General features: G+C 38.2%; 1 protein-coding gene and 1 pseudogene across 1 annotated transcript; both read right to left on the bottom strand.

The window, feature by feature from the left end:
* Positions 1-3,907: 3,907 nt before the first annotated feature.
* Positions 3,908-7,069, bottom strand: LOC118844263 (protocadherin beta-16-like). Its single transcript, XM_036752117.1, has one exon. It carries the CDS (start codon positions 6,912-6,914, stop codon positions 4,515-4,517), a length of 2,400 nt encoding a protein of 799 aa, XP_036608012.1. The 5' UTR covers positions 6,915-7,069; the 3' UTR covers positions 3,908-4,514.
* A 6,095-nt stretch (positions 7,070-13,164) lies between these two features.
* LOC118843056 lies at positions 13,165-15,536 on the bottom strand (annotated as a pseudogene).
* Positions 15,537-16,889: the final 1,353 nt, after the last annotated feature.

Below are 16,889 nucleotides of genomic sequence, written 5' to 3'. Positions count from 1 at the left end.
GAAGGTTATAAGAATCCTGTAAATCAAATTTAGCTATTTATTTTGTCCTAGTTGATGTCTATCTATTTCCCCAGGCACTTTTTTTAAAATGCTGAGATCATTAAAGACATCTATTTAATTTTTATTTTAAAACTTATTTATAAGGATGAAAGAGATACTTAGACTTTTAAAATTATTATAAAGTCTTCAGGATCTCGTCATGAAGTGATCATGTAAATATCTCTTGAAGTATTTATGTTTCTTCTGTTACTTAGATCATATCACCAAACTTCATGGATTAATTATGCTGAATATGGAAAATTTGTAAAAGGCACAGGACATAGCCTATTGGTAATGAAAGCATAACACTGTGGGAAAAGGTCGGTGAAAAGATCCATGGGTAGATTCTTTCAGTATTTGAGTGTCTTAACCAGGAGCCCCATCATGTGTCATCTCAAGGGGTCAAGTTTTATGAAAGGAATAACAATGAGTGGTGAGAATATGTGATTCTCTGGGTCACATAAATTAATTTAGTTAATAAAATTGTTAAATAATTCTCAATGTATTATCTTTAGTACCAAAACCTTTTAAATTGCATTCTTTGGGAGTTGAAACCTTGTCAATTTTATTGAATGGTTAACAAATAGCTGAATCTGGCTAGTCGGCCAGTATTAGACTAGGTGTATATTTTTCAAAAATTAAAAGAAACCCTGTTTCACTCCGTCAGGGACTTTACAGTCTCATACAGAAGAAAAGATTAAAAGACAGGAAGAATTTTGAGAAGTTTTGATGGGAAAATTTAAAAGAAAGAATACATGGTCAATAGGCATTCAAATGTGGAAGAGATCTGTTTGAACTCTTTAAGAGGGATTCTTGGAGGAGATGGGCTTTAAAAAATAAACATTTTGAGATAGGTGGGTAGGAGCTTAGGAAGGCATTCCCAGTATTAGGAACAAAATAAGCATGATATGTTCAGATTTTTGGAAAGAGAATTGCTATACTGGAGAAAAAGGAAGTAGCAGTAACTGAAAATGACTAAGTTCAGGAATTAAAAGACATTAAGTGATTAGATGTTCTGGCAATTTTCCATCAGTATGTAGATACTTATATATCAGCTTATGGAAGATCCAACTTCATCATTGTGTGAAACGAGTACTGAATGTACAAGTTCATGAAATTCCTTTCTTGTATTACTCTTAGGGGATTCAAATATAAAGAAATATTGGCTTGACCAGACTATTTCCCTGATTTGAGCCTATCTACAAGAAGAGAATTAAACAATGTTAATAATTTTAGGTACAGTGAAATTTTAGTTGCAAGCTAAAATTAGAAGAGAAACAGATTACTGGGAGGAGGGGGAGATTTTTTTCTTGCAAGTTTCTCTTATAAGGGTCTTATTTACAAGTACCATTCAAATTTAGAAGAATGAGAGTAATTTCTTAATTGATAAAGGATATAAACAGGCAGATTTCAGAGGAAGAAATCCAAGTTACCAATACCAATATGAAAAAATGCATAAAATAATTACTAATAATTGGAGACACAAATTAAAGTAACTCATTAACTTGGCAAAGTTGACCAAAACCAGAAAATGACAAATGTAGGACATGACTCATGAAAACAAGCATATTAGTGCACATTAATATTGTGAATTAGTCCAGCCATTCTGGAAAGCAGTTTTGAAGTATGTTCAAAATTTTACTAAATTACAGAAACCCTATGACTTAGTGATGCTACCACTAGCTTTATAACTCAAAGAAACTAAAGAAAAAGGAAAAGGACTCCTATGTACAAAAATGTCTATAGTAACTCTTTCATGGCAGTAAAGAATTAAATACAAATCAATTGAGAAATGGAATGCTACTGAGTTGTATGACATAGTAAAGATGAAGCTGGGAAAACTTTTATGAACTGATGCAGAACCAAGTGAGCAGAACCAGGAGAACAATTTATACACAGCAACAACATTGTAAAGTACTCAACTTTGGAAGAGTTAAGATCTCTGATCAACACAATTAACAACCATAATTCCAGAGGACCTATGAAAATGGAAGCTATCTATCTCTTGAAAGACAGGTGATATAGACTCAATGGGCAGAATGAGAAACATATTTGTTTCACACAGCCAATATATCTATTTTCCTTGATTGTGTATTTGTTGCCAGTCTGTGTCTCTGTCTCTATCTCTGTCTCTCTCTCTCTCTCTACCTCACTCTCTGTGTCTCTCTATCTGTCTGTCTCTGTCTCTGTCTCTGTCTCTCTGTCTCTGTCTCTCTCTCTCTCTCTCTCTCTCTCTCTCTCTCTCTCTCTCTCTCTCTCTCGATGGAAGGAAGAAGAAATAGATTTTTTCATTGAAAAAAATAAATTTAATTTAAAAAAGAAATCTTAGCTGGTACTAACTATATGTCAGAAGCAGTACTTGAGTTTCAATCTTTCTAACTGGGAGCTCTACTCGATCCATGAAACTAGACTGGCTTTCATAGACTACACTACAATACTTTAAAATCTCTATAATTTAGAGGTAGGCAAACAACAGCATTGATAAAATCAAATGATGCTTGAAGCAATCCTTCCCATGAACATTGCTTTCATTATACTTTTTCTTTTTTCTCTAATTTTCTTCTTTGTTTACTATAAACTTGATAAAGATGAACATTCCCACATGAAAAGCACAGAAAAAGAGGGTTGTAAAGAAAGCAACCTGTGAATTTCTATATCTTCTCCTTTTTTCTTGCACCACATCCTTTCCTTTTTTTTTCTTATGATCTTTCCCTTTTCCATGTCCTTCCTCTTTCCCCTGCCAATATCTTAGGCTTGCATAGGCTTGTCATTCATGGATATTTCTTTGCTTTAATGGTGCAATTTAGCAACAAAGTCAGTTCAAAGTGATACGTGATAGGGACTCATGAAGAATGAATGTACAAAGAACAGTTTTTATGGCCATAAGACTTGTTCTTTCTGGCTACACTTGAGTATCTCAGGACATGGTAAATTTGGTCCATTCAAAACCACATAAAGACATAGAAAATATGAATCATTTAGAGAATGTGATATCCTAAATTGAATTCACTTATATAAAATTGTAACTACTTGAAATTGTTTGAGTTCTGGGCATTTCAAATGAAATGTAGGTTTAATTGCATGTTATAGCTGTATAAAAATGTCATCATTACACCTTGGTTTATATCATAAATTCCTCAAAATTCCTCAAAAACAATTTTATTGAAATGTGGATGGCAAAAAATTCCATAAAATTTCTTTTTAATGGTCTTCAAATATTTCCTCCAAAACAAAAAATTATTTTCATCATGTATATTTTCCAATCAACATGATTATAGTTGGGAATGATATAATGAAACATAAGAAATTATTATCCTTTCAATAATGTTTCTGTCAATATTCCAAGGATCTGCGATTTCTTTGGTAGAAAGCATCATAGAATAATGGAAAGAGCTAATGGTTTTGAAGTCAGAAAACCTAGGTTCAAATCCCACTTCTGCCATTTTCCACCTGGGCCACTGGACCTATGTCTTTAGATGATCAGTCTATCTATCTCTTGAAAGAGAGGTGATATAGACTCAATGGGCAGAATGAGAAACATATTTGTTTCACACAGCCAATATATCTATTTTCCTTGATTGTGTATTTGTTGCCAGTCTGTGTCTCTGTCTCTATCTCTGAATCTCTCTCTCTGTGCCAGTCCCCTGTTCTCTGGATAATGTAAACCTCTACATCAGTAAATCCGATCAGGTTTTTGTTCCTTTCTGCCTTCTTAGCCTACAGCTAAAGAATATGTTAAAAAAATTTTCAGCCACAGCATCTCAGAATGATTTTCAGCCACTATTGCTGAAAAATAATGTTTCGCCCTATTGACAAGTCTCTAGTGAGAAATCTCAAAAAAATCACTACAAGAAAACATTATCCATGTGATTACAGTATATTTGAAGGGGGGAGGGAGCACAGGTACATGCTCAATCACAATGATAAGAACCCAAACATTCCCAAGAACACCAACTACATAAGAGAATCAAGAGGACATATTCTACTATCAGAATAAGCTCATTGCTTTTAGTGAAATGATTTTTATTATGTTGAACACTAGAAAGGCTAGAAAGCATGCTGTTGTGGGAGCTACATAATACAGAACAGAGCAGAGACGCTAAAGGGGCTCAGTTCTTCATAGCTAAGGGAGACTCTCTGTTGTTGTTCATCCTTCATTCTTGAAGAGGACCAATTACATCAGGAAGGTGATGTCTCAAATTGCAAGTGAAGATAAGCTAGAAGAACACAGATGTCAGGTTTCAATTGATGAATGTCCTTTTGAGCTCCAACATAAAGTGTAAAATTCCATTTCAAAAACAAGGGAGGGTAGATGAGGGAGAGGCATGCATAAAATGGTTAAAGACACAGTTAATTAATCAAATCAATATTCTACTGAATAGAATGTGCAGAAGGGAAAACCCATCAATTTAATTCTTCTGTAAGACATGAAGAGTATTGAAAAATATCAATGAATATATCAATCCTTGAAAATACTATTTTTCAATTTCTAATTGAATGCTATTAGGAAAGGGTGTGATTTCCTCAGGATCCTTCTGAGTAATTGGAGCTGAGAGATTGGGGATAATGGGCTTCAAGAACTTGAACTCTTCTCCCCCTGAGCCACTGGTCAGACACACCTCATACTGGTAGCTCTGGGACAGGGTCCCAGTGCCACCAACATTCACCAAGTGTCCTGGAAAGGAGCCTCCAGTGGCAAAGTTTCCACCTTCTACAACTCCCCTTTTTCTCCTCCACAGGCATACAGTGATGAAGAGTATGACAGAGACTAAGAAAAGAAAGGAGATTGAAACTAGAGAAATTACCAAGTAGATTGTGAGGGAGTCAGTCTGTGGCTCATCTTTGGGCTCATTTGGAAGCTTCACATATGGCTCAGAGAATCTGTCCACCAGAAGCACGTTCAATGTGGCTGCTGTGGACAGAGGCGGTTGCCCATTGTCCTTCACTAGGACCAGGAGCCTCTGCTTGATGGCATCTCTGTCACTGATGGGCCTTGCTGTGCGCACTTCCCCATTATGAGCCCACACAGTGAAGAGCCCAGGGTCTGTGGCCTTGAGCAGCTGGTAGGAAAGCCAGGAATTCTGTCCTGAGTCTCCATCCACAGCAACTACCTTGGTGACCAGGTACCCTGGTTCTGCTGCCCTGGGTGCCAGGTCATTGCAGGAGGCTGTGCCATTTTGCAGAGGGTACAGCACAAAGGGAGAGTTGTCATTCTCATCAAGTACCACAACGTGAATGAGTGCCTGGCTGCTCAGGGCAGGAGAGCCACCATCAACTGCCCACACAGTAAACTGAAAAGCTTGAGTAGTTTCATAATCCAAAGATCTCAAGGCATAGAGATGACCATTGTCTGAATCGATGGAAATGTAGGAGAAGAGAGGCAGGTCTCCAGGCTCTGGAGGCTGCAGTGAATAGGTGATTTTGGCATTGGTCTCTGAGTCCCTGTCACTGGCACTGACGCTGCCAATGTGTAGGGCAGGACTGTTGTTTTCTTTTAGGTAAAGTGTGTAGGCTGTCTGATTAAATACTGGAGCATTGTCGTTAATGTCAGAGATCATTATGGTGATGTTGTACTCAGTTTTGAGCCTGGGGGAGCCTAAATCTGTGACGGTAATAGTGAAGTTGTATTCGGACCTATTCTCTCTGTCCAGAGCTCCCTCTGTTAAGAGGGTGTAGAAACTCTTTACAGAAGGTTTCAAGACGAAAGGGAGATGATCCTGGATGAAACAAAGCATCTTGCCATTATCCCCCGAGTCTGGATCTCGGATCTTGAAAATGGCAACCACAAAGTTAGGCGAATTCTCAGGAATGGGACTGGTTAATGACGACATGGTCAGTTCTGGGGGATTGTCATTCAGATCTGTTACCTGGACAAATACAGTACATTCCTCCGAAAGGCCCCCTCCATCTGTGGCTTGAATTCTCAATGTGTAATCATGAATTGTCTCATAATCCAGATATGCCCCCAGACGAAGGTCCCCAGTGGTGGGATTGATTTGAAAAGTTTTGCGTATACTTTCTGGTGAGTGGAAGAGTGTATATGTTATTTCTCCGTTATTTCCCGAGTCTAAGTCTCTAGCAGAGACTGTGACAACCAGGGAGCCAATGGGGCTGTTCTCAGGGATTTGAACCTCATATCGAGGTTGAGAAAACACAGGGGCATTGTCATTGATATCCATAACTAGAACCCGGACCAGGGCAGTGCCAGACCTGGGTGGATATCCCCCATCCCATGCTGTGAGGATTAAAATGACCTCAGGCTTCTCCTCTCGATCCAGTGCTTTATCCAGGACAAGCTCCGGATATTTCGTGCCCTCCCTGCTCTCTCGGATTTTTACGTGGAAATGGGAGTTAGGGTTAACTGTATAGTTTTGGAGTCCGTTCCTCCCTACGTCTAAATCCTGTGCAGTTTCTAGTAGGAAGGAAGTCCCGGGCGTTGTGCTTTCTAATATTTTCAGGAGCATCTCAGTGTCCAGAAATATTGGTGAATGATCATTTATATCTTGCACTTGCAGCTCAAACTGGAGAAACTGCAAGGGATTTTCCAATAAGATCTGAAAAGACAGCACACAGGGCTCGGTAGGGCCGCATAGCTCCTCTCGATCCAGTTTCTCTTTCAGGAGCACGTCCCCAGTCTCCCGGTTGAGCTGCAAATACTCTTTATTGTTGTCCAGAACGATTCGCCCCACCCTGGCTGAAAGCTCCCTCACCTCCAGCCCCCAGTCATTTGCCACATTGACTACAAAGGAACCGCTCTCCATTTCCTCAACTACCAAATACCGCCGGGGAGCTGAACCTGCCTCTGACGCCCACAGAAAAACAAGAAGAAGCAGAACTTGCCTTTGTCGCCGAGTCGTCCCTGCTTCAGGCTCCATCGTTCGTTCGGCCTCCTTAGCCTCTGATTCCTTAAGCTGAAACCTCAGGGATACTCATGTGACTACCACGGTCCGGGGGCTCTGTTCCTCCCCAGCTGTAGCTTATAAAAGCTCTTCTCTTTTGCTTAACTGTGCCAGTCCCCTGTTCTCTGGATAATGTAACCCTCTACATCAGTAAATCCGATCGAGTTCTTGTTCCTTTCTGCCTTCTTAGCCTACAGCGCCATCAGGTGTGCTAATACTGCCTTTCATGTTCTCAAGAATATAAGGAAAACAATGTGATAGTCAGCTAGGATCTGACCCCAGACAAAGGCGTTTCCCCAACGTGTGGTATGTGACATAAAACAGTCTCTGTTTTCTCTTTTAATAGAGATTCTGTGCGTTTAATCGCTTGCTTCCGTTATAATATCATTTTCCACGTACAAATGACCATTGTTCTGGTTACTGACACTTTTTCAAACCGTTGAATGTTCTTATGGCAAGCCATAAGACGCTTTTATATATTTTTATATATTGCAGAAACGCTTGTGTATATTTTAAGACTTTTTTTTTACTGATGCCTTTTGTTTTTAACATAACAGTCATTTCTGGGTATACTTCTCTTGTCAGTGAACTTATATTTCAAAAAAAGAAAAAAATTAATCAAAGCTAAACAGAGTGTCTGTGTTTGACATAGCAGACAGTTTTTAAAAATTTCTTTTTTTTTTTGTTCTGGGCCTCACAGAAACACCAAGTAAGATATGTTTTCACATAGACAAAACAGAATAAATAAAAGGGATTGCACATTCAGTCACACTGCATCAGCTATAGTTTCCTTCTCCCTCCAAGCATACAAGAAATTCAACACATTATTTCTTAATTAAATTATATTTTCTTCAATTGACAAATTTTGATTTTGCCTTTTTCCAACCCCCACATACCACCAAGAGGAGGAAAGGATATCAAAAGTATTGTAGCAAATATGCACAGTATAGTCAAAGAAACAAATTCCTCCATTGACATTGTGTGTGTGGACATATATAAAAGACACACACATATCTATGTATGGATATTTGCACTCTGAATCCATCAAAGTCAACAAATCTCTATCAGGAGTCGGGTAGCATACTTTGTTTTTCATCATATGTCCTATGGAATCATGGTTGATCATTATATCTATCAGATTTCTTAAGTCTTTTGAAGTTCATCATGTTATTTTCAAAGCTGTTTGCATGTTTCCTACTGACCTTCCTTGTGTTCATTTTTTTTAAAAAAGCCTCACTGACTGTTTCTATTTCTTTAAAAATTTTTCTTTGGTCACTATCATTAGCTCTCTTTTCTTCCCCATCCCCTCTCTCCAAATAAAACAAAAGCCTTTCATCAAGAATGAATATCCAAGCAATCCTCACAGTAGCCATGTCTACAGTAGCCATATCACCAGTACTATGAAATCATGGTGGGTCATTACATTTATCATAATTTTAAAGTCTTTCAAAGTTATTTTTCCTTACAATGTAATTGTTATTATATAACTTGTTCTTCTCTGAGCTCTACTCACTTCATTATGAATCAATTCATACAAGTCTTCCCACATTTTTCCTAATACTCTTTTTTTTGCTTTTCTTACAGCATAGTAATATTATATTCTGTCAATAAAGCATAATTTTTCAATCACCCAAATGATGGTTACCCTCTTAGATTTCAGTCCTTTGCCTCTATAAAAGAGTGGCTACACACACACACACACACACACACACACACACACATATGTATATGTATGTATGTATACACACAGATTAGTCCTTTTCCTCTTTCTTTAATCTCTTTGTTGTATAGACCTGTGATATAGATGAGTCAAAAGACAAAGGTGACATTCTGTGTTTCCAAAATCTCCAAGGAAATTAGAGAGGTTCATTTCCTCATTTCTTCTCTAGGGCCAAATTAGTTACTGAAATCATGAAGTTTTTGTCTTTCATTTAGTATTCATTTCCTTTACATCACTGTAGCTATTGTGTATATTCATTGGATCATAGATTTAGATTTGTAAGGGACCTTATAGTCCATCTAGTCCAATCTCCTAATTTTACAAATGAGGGAAACCAAGGAGCCAAGAGGTTAAGTGACTTGTGTAGAGATGACCATTGTCTGAATCGATGGAAATGTGAGATTTTAACAAGTTGTTTATACATTCCTCAATGATCAGCAGCCACTATATTTCCATGACAAATGACAAATGTGCTTTTATGAATATTTTTCTATATGTCTTTGATTTCCTTGAGATCTTTCTCAGTAGTGATATCACTAGTTGAAGGAGAATAAACATTGTAATGATGTTTTTTTCACACAGTTGCAAGTTGTTTTCTAAGGTGGTAGACCAATTCATTGTTTCATCAATTGTATATTAGGGTTCCTTTCTTCCTGCAGTTCTCCAGTATTGATCATTGACTTCTCTCTTCATTTTTGTTACTTTGCCAAGTGTTAGGCTTGCATACATTTAAATCCTGGATCACCAAGGTCACATTCCATTTTAGAGCCCTTTATGTTGTAGCTTTTCCTCATTTTCTCTCTCCATCAAGTCAAAAGTTGGTTGGTTGATGTTTATTTGGGCTTCCATTGGTGGTGGTGGAAGGAAACTCCAGAACTTTAATTATAGTCTTGTAGGGAAGTCTTTATGTGGAAACTCCAAGATAAAAAAATGAAGATTGGTAGCTCATTTGGAATTTATAGAATTAGAGAATTGTATTGCTATATGTTTATGAGACAAGGAATACTAGTGCCTTAAAGAACAAAATATGAACATATCACACTGAAGAAAGGCAGCACATGATGAGTGTGATTTGGCTGCAATTTGGAACCAGCAAGGGACTCTGAAGAAAAACAGAAGTAAAGTATGTCATCAAGGAATTGCATGATAAGAAGAGAAGATAGGCTGGACACATGTCAAGAGGAAAAGATGATAGCCAAAATCATCCAATAACATTGAGACAAGAAAGTGTGAATACCTTCAGCATGTTGCATTTCCTGTGGCAAAATTTTGGGATAATGTGGACTAGAGTCACACAGGATGGACACCCATGGATGGGTTGAGATCTATGTCATTGGAAGGAACTCCTGGATATAAGAAACCATAGTTTCATTAGAATGTTTGAAAGAGAACTGTCTGGGGTTACTGACAAGCTATGTGACTTCCCCTTAGTAATACAGCTTATGGGTGCCAGAGGCAGGACTTGAAACTTGATTTTAAATCTGGCTCTTTTTTCATTATTTCATTCTATGTGAACTTCTATAATAGAAGTGAAATCCTAGTTGTCTGAAAACCTTGTATATTGGATTTCTGAAGCAGGATTTATGGTCTTTTCTTCACAGTTTGTAGTTCAATTTCTCTCAAATCTTGTAGCTATACCTACCACAGAGTTGCCCAATCTCTGTAAAACACTGGAAAGAAAACCTTGATACTGACTTAAGAAGTGGCACCTGAACCTATTCTCCATCCTCCTGTGCTACTCCCTGACATGTGTACATCTTCTTGATCTCCACTTTCTGTTCTTCCTTTTCTTTTCTATTCTTCTTCCCTCTCACTTTCTGCCTTTTCACTGCTCTCCTTCACTCCCTTTATTTTTGCATTCTTTGCATCAATCCGCCTTCCCTACTACCCCATTAGGACTCAAATGTATGGTGCCAACTTTGGTGAAAAGTTGTGAGGTTGCACTTATCTCAGTTGTTATGAAAGTATAGCAGTAACAGGCAAACTGCTGTACCCTTAAGCTTAACTTTAAAAAATATTGAAAATAAAGACAAGGAAATAGGATTGTTGATCTGGGTTTATCTTCTGGAAACACATTAAATCCATGCACTTAAATTTACTATTGAGGGCAAATTATAACATTCTGAAGGTAGTGTAAGTTCATACAAGTGTAACAGCAATCAGATGTCCTACAGTTTTGAAGTAGTCAGGTACTTGATCAAGAGAGGAAATCACTGTCTAGAGTCTGAGAACTTCATATTTCAGGTAAGGAAACACATGATTGCTCAAAGCACTATGACTTCATAGCAGTTAATGGTAGGTGCACCCTAGATCATCAGGTACTGATACTGACAAATATATACATCTACACATACACACATACACAGATACATACATACATACATATATATATATATATATATAGTAGAGAGAAATGTGTGTGTATGTGTGTGTGTATCACACACACACATACACACACATATACACAAACACATATCCAATTAAAAAGCTGAAAACATTTTTATCAGAGTTTTCTTAGATCAGTCTCTCATCTTCGACATATTGAACTAGCTTTTGGTTCACAAATAGTTCTTTCAGGGAAAATCTGGTTCAACCTTGCTTAGAGAAATTCCTTCCTTCTTTGTGTTGTTTGTGTACACCCTCCTGCTGCAGGGGATTTTGGATTTTAGTGCACAAGAGATAAATGATCTACTTTGGGTGATTGGGGAGCAGAAATCACATAGCAGACGCTATGTGGTTGGGGAGAATAGCTTGATTTCTAAAGCCTATGGAAGCAATTCCTAAGCTACACAAATTACAAGGGTACGAAAGAGAATGGGGAGTAGGTGATAGTGGTGAGAATCAGGCTTGTTGTTGAGAATTTCCAGAATCCCCTGCCCTCTGCCCCATCAGATCAACCCCCAGATTCCTGAATGTGTCACAGGACTCTAAGCCCTTTCTTGCATTTAGAAAACAAGAGAAGAAAGCCTGGGAAATGATGGATTGCATTAAAAACATGTGCAAACACATTCAAACCACAACATTACAGTGAATGTTTTAAAACTTTGGACACATATATGTCCAAGTGGCTGTGCATGACCTCAAAATAGAGAAGGACTGGGCTGCTATTATTATTTTAAGTTTTTGAGAATCTGGACCTCAACTCTTGATTAAAATGAATTGAGATGTACCCATTGAGCATTATTAGAATACACACTAAGTTACGCATTAGCCTTGAAGAGTTTTCCTTAATTTCATTTTTATGGTGATAAAAAAACTCCATCTCACTAAGATGTTATTCTTCTGGAATTTTTTCCCACTCAATTTTTCCAACACTTTGGTTAGCATAATAAAATAGTCAGATGATTATATGTTGTTGATATAAAGTAAATTATTATTTGAATAAAAAGGAGTGGGGCAAATAAAGTGACTGTAGAAAAATGAGGATATTTCAAGATCACAGTAACATAAGGAATAGAAAAGGATAAAATTTAAGTACTTCGTAATGATATCTATGAGGATAGAGGCAATTTCAGCCAAAAGTGCTGCCTATTGAACTCCAAAACATCAAACAGATTCAGTTAACAACCGGTGTTTAGCTGCCATTCATGCACTGAAAAACTGCAAACTCAAATACTTTTTTATATACTTGGACATTTAATTTACATCCAGAATTTACATAACAAATTACTTTTAACCATATCATATAATGTAAACACATTCCATAGGGACAAACAGTGATAAAATGAGCTATCAATTGTGGAAGGCTTTAACTTTTGTTATTACAGTAGAAAATACAAAAGGTTAAAAAAACAAACAAATCAACCTGAAAATGCCATCAGATTGAAATTACAGTTCCTGTAACTACTTAATCCATGGTTTAAAAGGCTCAGTGAAATATTATTCAGTAACTGTAGAAAACATAATGCATTTTCCACAAGAAACCTTTTATAATCTCTGATATAAAGACACAGGGAGAATTAAGAGCCAGAAGGATATGTGAAATACTTTGTCCAAAATGTGGGAGTACTTAATGATTTTGCCATCCTTGAGCAGAAGTCACATTATTCAATATTACATAATCCCAGTTTTAGAATATGTGTTGCTGCTGAGAGTGCCCTTCATTTGCAATGGAAATGTGAAAACATTTGAGTTTCATTTTGTTAAAACACCAATAACATAAACCGTTGTAAAAATATTGCATCCTTCCATTAGCAACAAGCAATAGATTTGTCCATAAAAGACACTTTACTTCACTGGGCCTCAGTTTCCTAATTTGTGAGATAAAGGAGTTGGACTATATAATATCTAAAATCCCTTCCAAACCTAAATAAAATGACTAGAGACCATATGTATGAAAGTGTTAAATGTCTAGGAAACAAGTTTAATATGTTACTTTACTCAACTATTGATTATTTAGAATAAAATGGAACACAAAAAATAGCTAGAGTACAATGCAATAAAAAAGGTGAAAAAATCATTTAAAATTATCTTCATGGAATACATTGTTTACATTGAGTGGGGTCGTTAATTGATGCCAAAGCTATTCTGAAAGGATGGATTTTAAATCCTTTCGACATCCCTGAGTTTGTACCCTGGGAATAATGGGCTTTAGGAATTTGAACTCATTGGTCCCCAAGCCACTGGTCAGGCACACCTCATATTGACATCTCTGGGACAAGATTCTGGTTCCATTGACATCCACCAAGTGACCTGATGAGGGGCCATGGGGTCCAAAGTAGCCACTGTTCAAAGTATCTCTTTTTTTCCTCCAATGGCATACTGAGATGAACAGGATTATGGAGACCAGGAAGAGAAAAGACACAGAGGCCAGAGAAATGACTAAGTACATGGTGAGAGAGTCAGTCTGGGCCTGTTCCTTGGGTGCATCTGAGAGATGAATGCAGGGTTCAGAGAAGCCATCAACCAGAATCACATTCAGTGTGGCTGCTGTGGATAGAGGTGGTTGTCCATTGTCCTTCACCAACAGCAGAAGCTTTTGCTTGATGGAGTCTCTGTCACTAATAGGTCTTGCTGTATGCACTTCTCCATTATGGGCCCAAACAGTGAAAAGCCCAGGGTCCGTGGCTTTAAGCAGTTGAAAGGAAAGCCAGGAATTCTGTCCTGAGTCCCCATCCACAGCCACCACCTTGGTCACCAGGTAACCTGGCTCTGCAGATCTGGGTAGCAGATCATTGCAGGGGGCTATGCCATTCTGCAGTGGGTAAGCACAAAGGGAGAGTTGTCATTCTCATCCTGGACCACAACATGAATGAGGGCCTTGCTGCTCAGGACTGGGGAGCCTTCATCAGTAGCCCTCACAGTGAACTGGAAAGTTTGTATGGCTTCATAATCCAGGGATCTCAGGGCATAAAGATTTCCATTGTGTGAGCTGATGGAGATGTAGAAGAAGAGGGGCAGGTTTTCATCCTCAAGAGGCAGCAGTGAATAGGTGACTTTGGCATTGGTCCCTGTGTCCCTGTCACTGGCACTGACACTGCCAATATGGAGAGCAGGGCTGTTGTTCTCCCTGAGGTAGAGTGTATAGGCTGTCTGATTAAATACTGGTGGGTTGTCATTGACATCAGAGATAATCACCGTGATGTTATGCTCAGTTTTGAGTCTTGGAGACCCAAAATCTGTGACAGTAATGGTGATATTGTACTTTGCCTTACTCTCTCTGTCCAGTGTTTCCTCTGTTACGAGGATGTAGATGTTTTCAAATTGCTGTTTCAAGACAAAAGGGAGATCTTCCTGGATGGAACAAGTCATCCTTCCATTGTCCCCAGAGTCACGATCTCAGATGCTGAAAACAGCGACCACAGTCTCAGAGGAGTTCTCTGGAATATTGCTGTTAAATGAAGACATTGTCAGTTCTGGGCGGTTGTCGTTCAGATCTGTCACATGGACAAAGACACTGCATTTTATAGAAAGGCCTCCACCATCTATGGCCTCAATATATAGATCATATGTCTGAATTTCCTCGAAATCCACTGCTCTTTTCAGTCGAATGTCTCCTGAGATAAGGTCTACCCCAAACGTTTGACTGACTTTTGCAGTTGCTTGGAATAAGTTACATCTCCATAGAAACCAGCGTCTAAATCTCCAGCAGAGACAGTCACAACCAGGAAACGAACGGGGCTGTTCTCGGGAATCTGCACTTCATACCGAGGCTGAGCAAACACAGGTGTATTCTCATTAATGTCTACAACCGTGATCCCCACTTGGGAGATCCCAGACCTCACAGGGGACCCACCATCCACAGCCATGAAGGTTAATGTGAGTTCTGGCTGCTCCTCACGATCTAGAGCTTTTTCCAACACCAGCTCCGGGTACTTCCTCCCATCATTGTGAGTGCGAGTACGAAGGAAGAGATAGGAGTTAGGGCTGATTGTGTAGTTTTGGAGACCATTCTTTCCTACATCCATATCCTGGACGATGGTCAGGGGAAACGTTGTACCCAGTGTGGTACTGGTATTTTCAAAAATGTCTCCATATCTAAGAATGTGGGCGAATGGTCATTTATATCTTCGACGTGGAGCTCAGCCCGGAAGAACTGCAAAGGGTTTTCCAGTAAGATCTGGAAAGGTAGCACACAGGGCTCCGTGGAGCCACACAGCTCCTCCCGGTCCAGTTTCTCTTTTACAAGAAGGTCTCCTGTCTCACTACTGAGCTGTAAATGCTGTTTTTTATCCTCAGAGAGCACACGGGCCCTCCGAGCTGACAATTTCCCCACTCCCACCCCAAGGGTCTTTACCACATTGGCCACAAAGGAGCCGCTTTCCATCTCCTCTGCCACAGAAAACCTCCCCGTCTCCGAACGCGCCTCACACAAGAGAAAAGCTACAATAAGAAATACCACTTGCCTGTTCCGCTGTTTTCTCTGGCGCAGTCGCCATTGTTTGCCTGGGTGCACAATGCGTAGTCTTTTCGGCAAAAGAAAACTCCTGATACAATCAATCTCTTTTCTTGAAAGGAACTCTAAAGTCCTTATTTGTAATTCGGGATAGTCCTTATGGAAACCTCTGGGTTCTTTCTAAGCCCTGCAGTCTTCTCTTCCGGACCTCTCTTTGTTATTTTTAGGTAATGGAGTCTGCAGGATTTGCAGTTCTTTTAATCGCCTTCTTATTCTGCAGCGCCACTATGCGTCTTTATTGAAAAATTACACTCTGTAAGGTCCGATTCACAACCAAAAATTTTTTAGATTAAAGCTCTTTAACTTAATATAAAATTTATGGTCTTAGATTTCTAGGATCAGCTTTCTCCTCGCGTTCAAGAACAAGAGCAAAAATTGTTAGAGTAGCGGAAAACAAGGAAGAGCGCAGTTGAACAATCATCATTAAACAGTCGTTAAAAATTAACCAACTTGTTTCGGAATTTCAATTTTTCTTCAACATCTTATCTCAGAGTTTATTTTTTTCTTAAGGCCCATTAGGACTTCCTGATGACACCCAAAACAAAGATTTCTTAAAAAGATAGGCAAGAACTAAGAATCAATAAAGGAGGGAATAGAGAGAGGGAGTGACACTTCCAGAATTGACTGTGATGCAAAAATAAAATACACTAATAAAATGTGTTTCAAAAAGCACAAACAAGGAATTCTTAAAACATGATCTATGAAAGGATTTTTTTTAAAAATCCACAACACTTGCTTAGACTTTTAAAGAAAGTCTCATTAAGTGAATTCTCACTGCAGCGCTACAGAGAAAAATAGTAGCAAGATAGTCTGTAGAACTAAATTTTCAGTGCTAAATTTATGCCAAATATTTACTAACAAAGAAAGAAATAATCACAAACTACTAGGATGTTAGAATTATAGTGACATTATAAATCATGTAATTTAACCTCTTATTTTTAGAGAAGATGAAAATAAAACCAGGACTTGCCCAATAAGGTATCAGACTACTACTACTACTACTATAATAATAAATAATAATAATAATAGTAATAATTTTAGATCAAAGAGATATTTGTAATTAAAATACCAAAAGAACTCAGTGAATTCAGGCCAGTCAAGCCTCATTTATTGGGATATCAGCTTCTGTTCTCTATTTTATTTTGCTATAGTATATCTGGCCTGTTCCATAACAGTTGCTCCTCTTACAACAAAGCAATTTTACATTTTTTAAAAAATTCCCTTTAATTTTTGAGATTGAAGTAACAAAATTATGATGTTCCTTCTCAGTGAACTTTTGAGAACACCACACCATTTTCAGAGAAATTTAGAGGGATAATGCAGCATAGTGGAAGGA

Source organism: Trichosurus vulpecula, chromosome 3 (assembly GCF_011100635.1).
Source record: "Trichosurus vulpecula isolate mTriVul1 chromosome 3, mTriVul1.pri, whole genome shotgun sequence".
Lineage (NCBI taxonomy): Eukaryota > Metazoa > Chordata > Mammalia > Diprotodontia > Phalangeridae > Trichosurus > Trichosurus vulpecula.
This window is presented reverse-complemented; position numbering and strand designations above follow the sequence as displayed.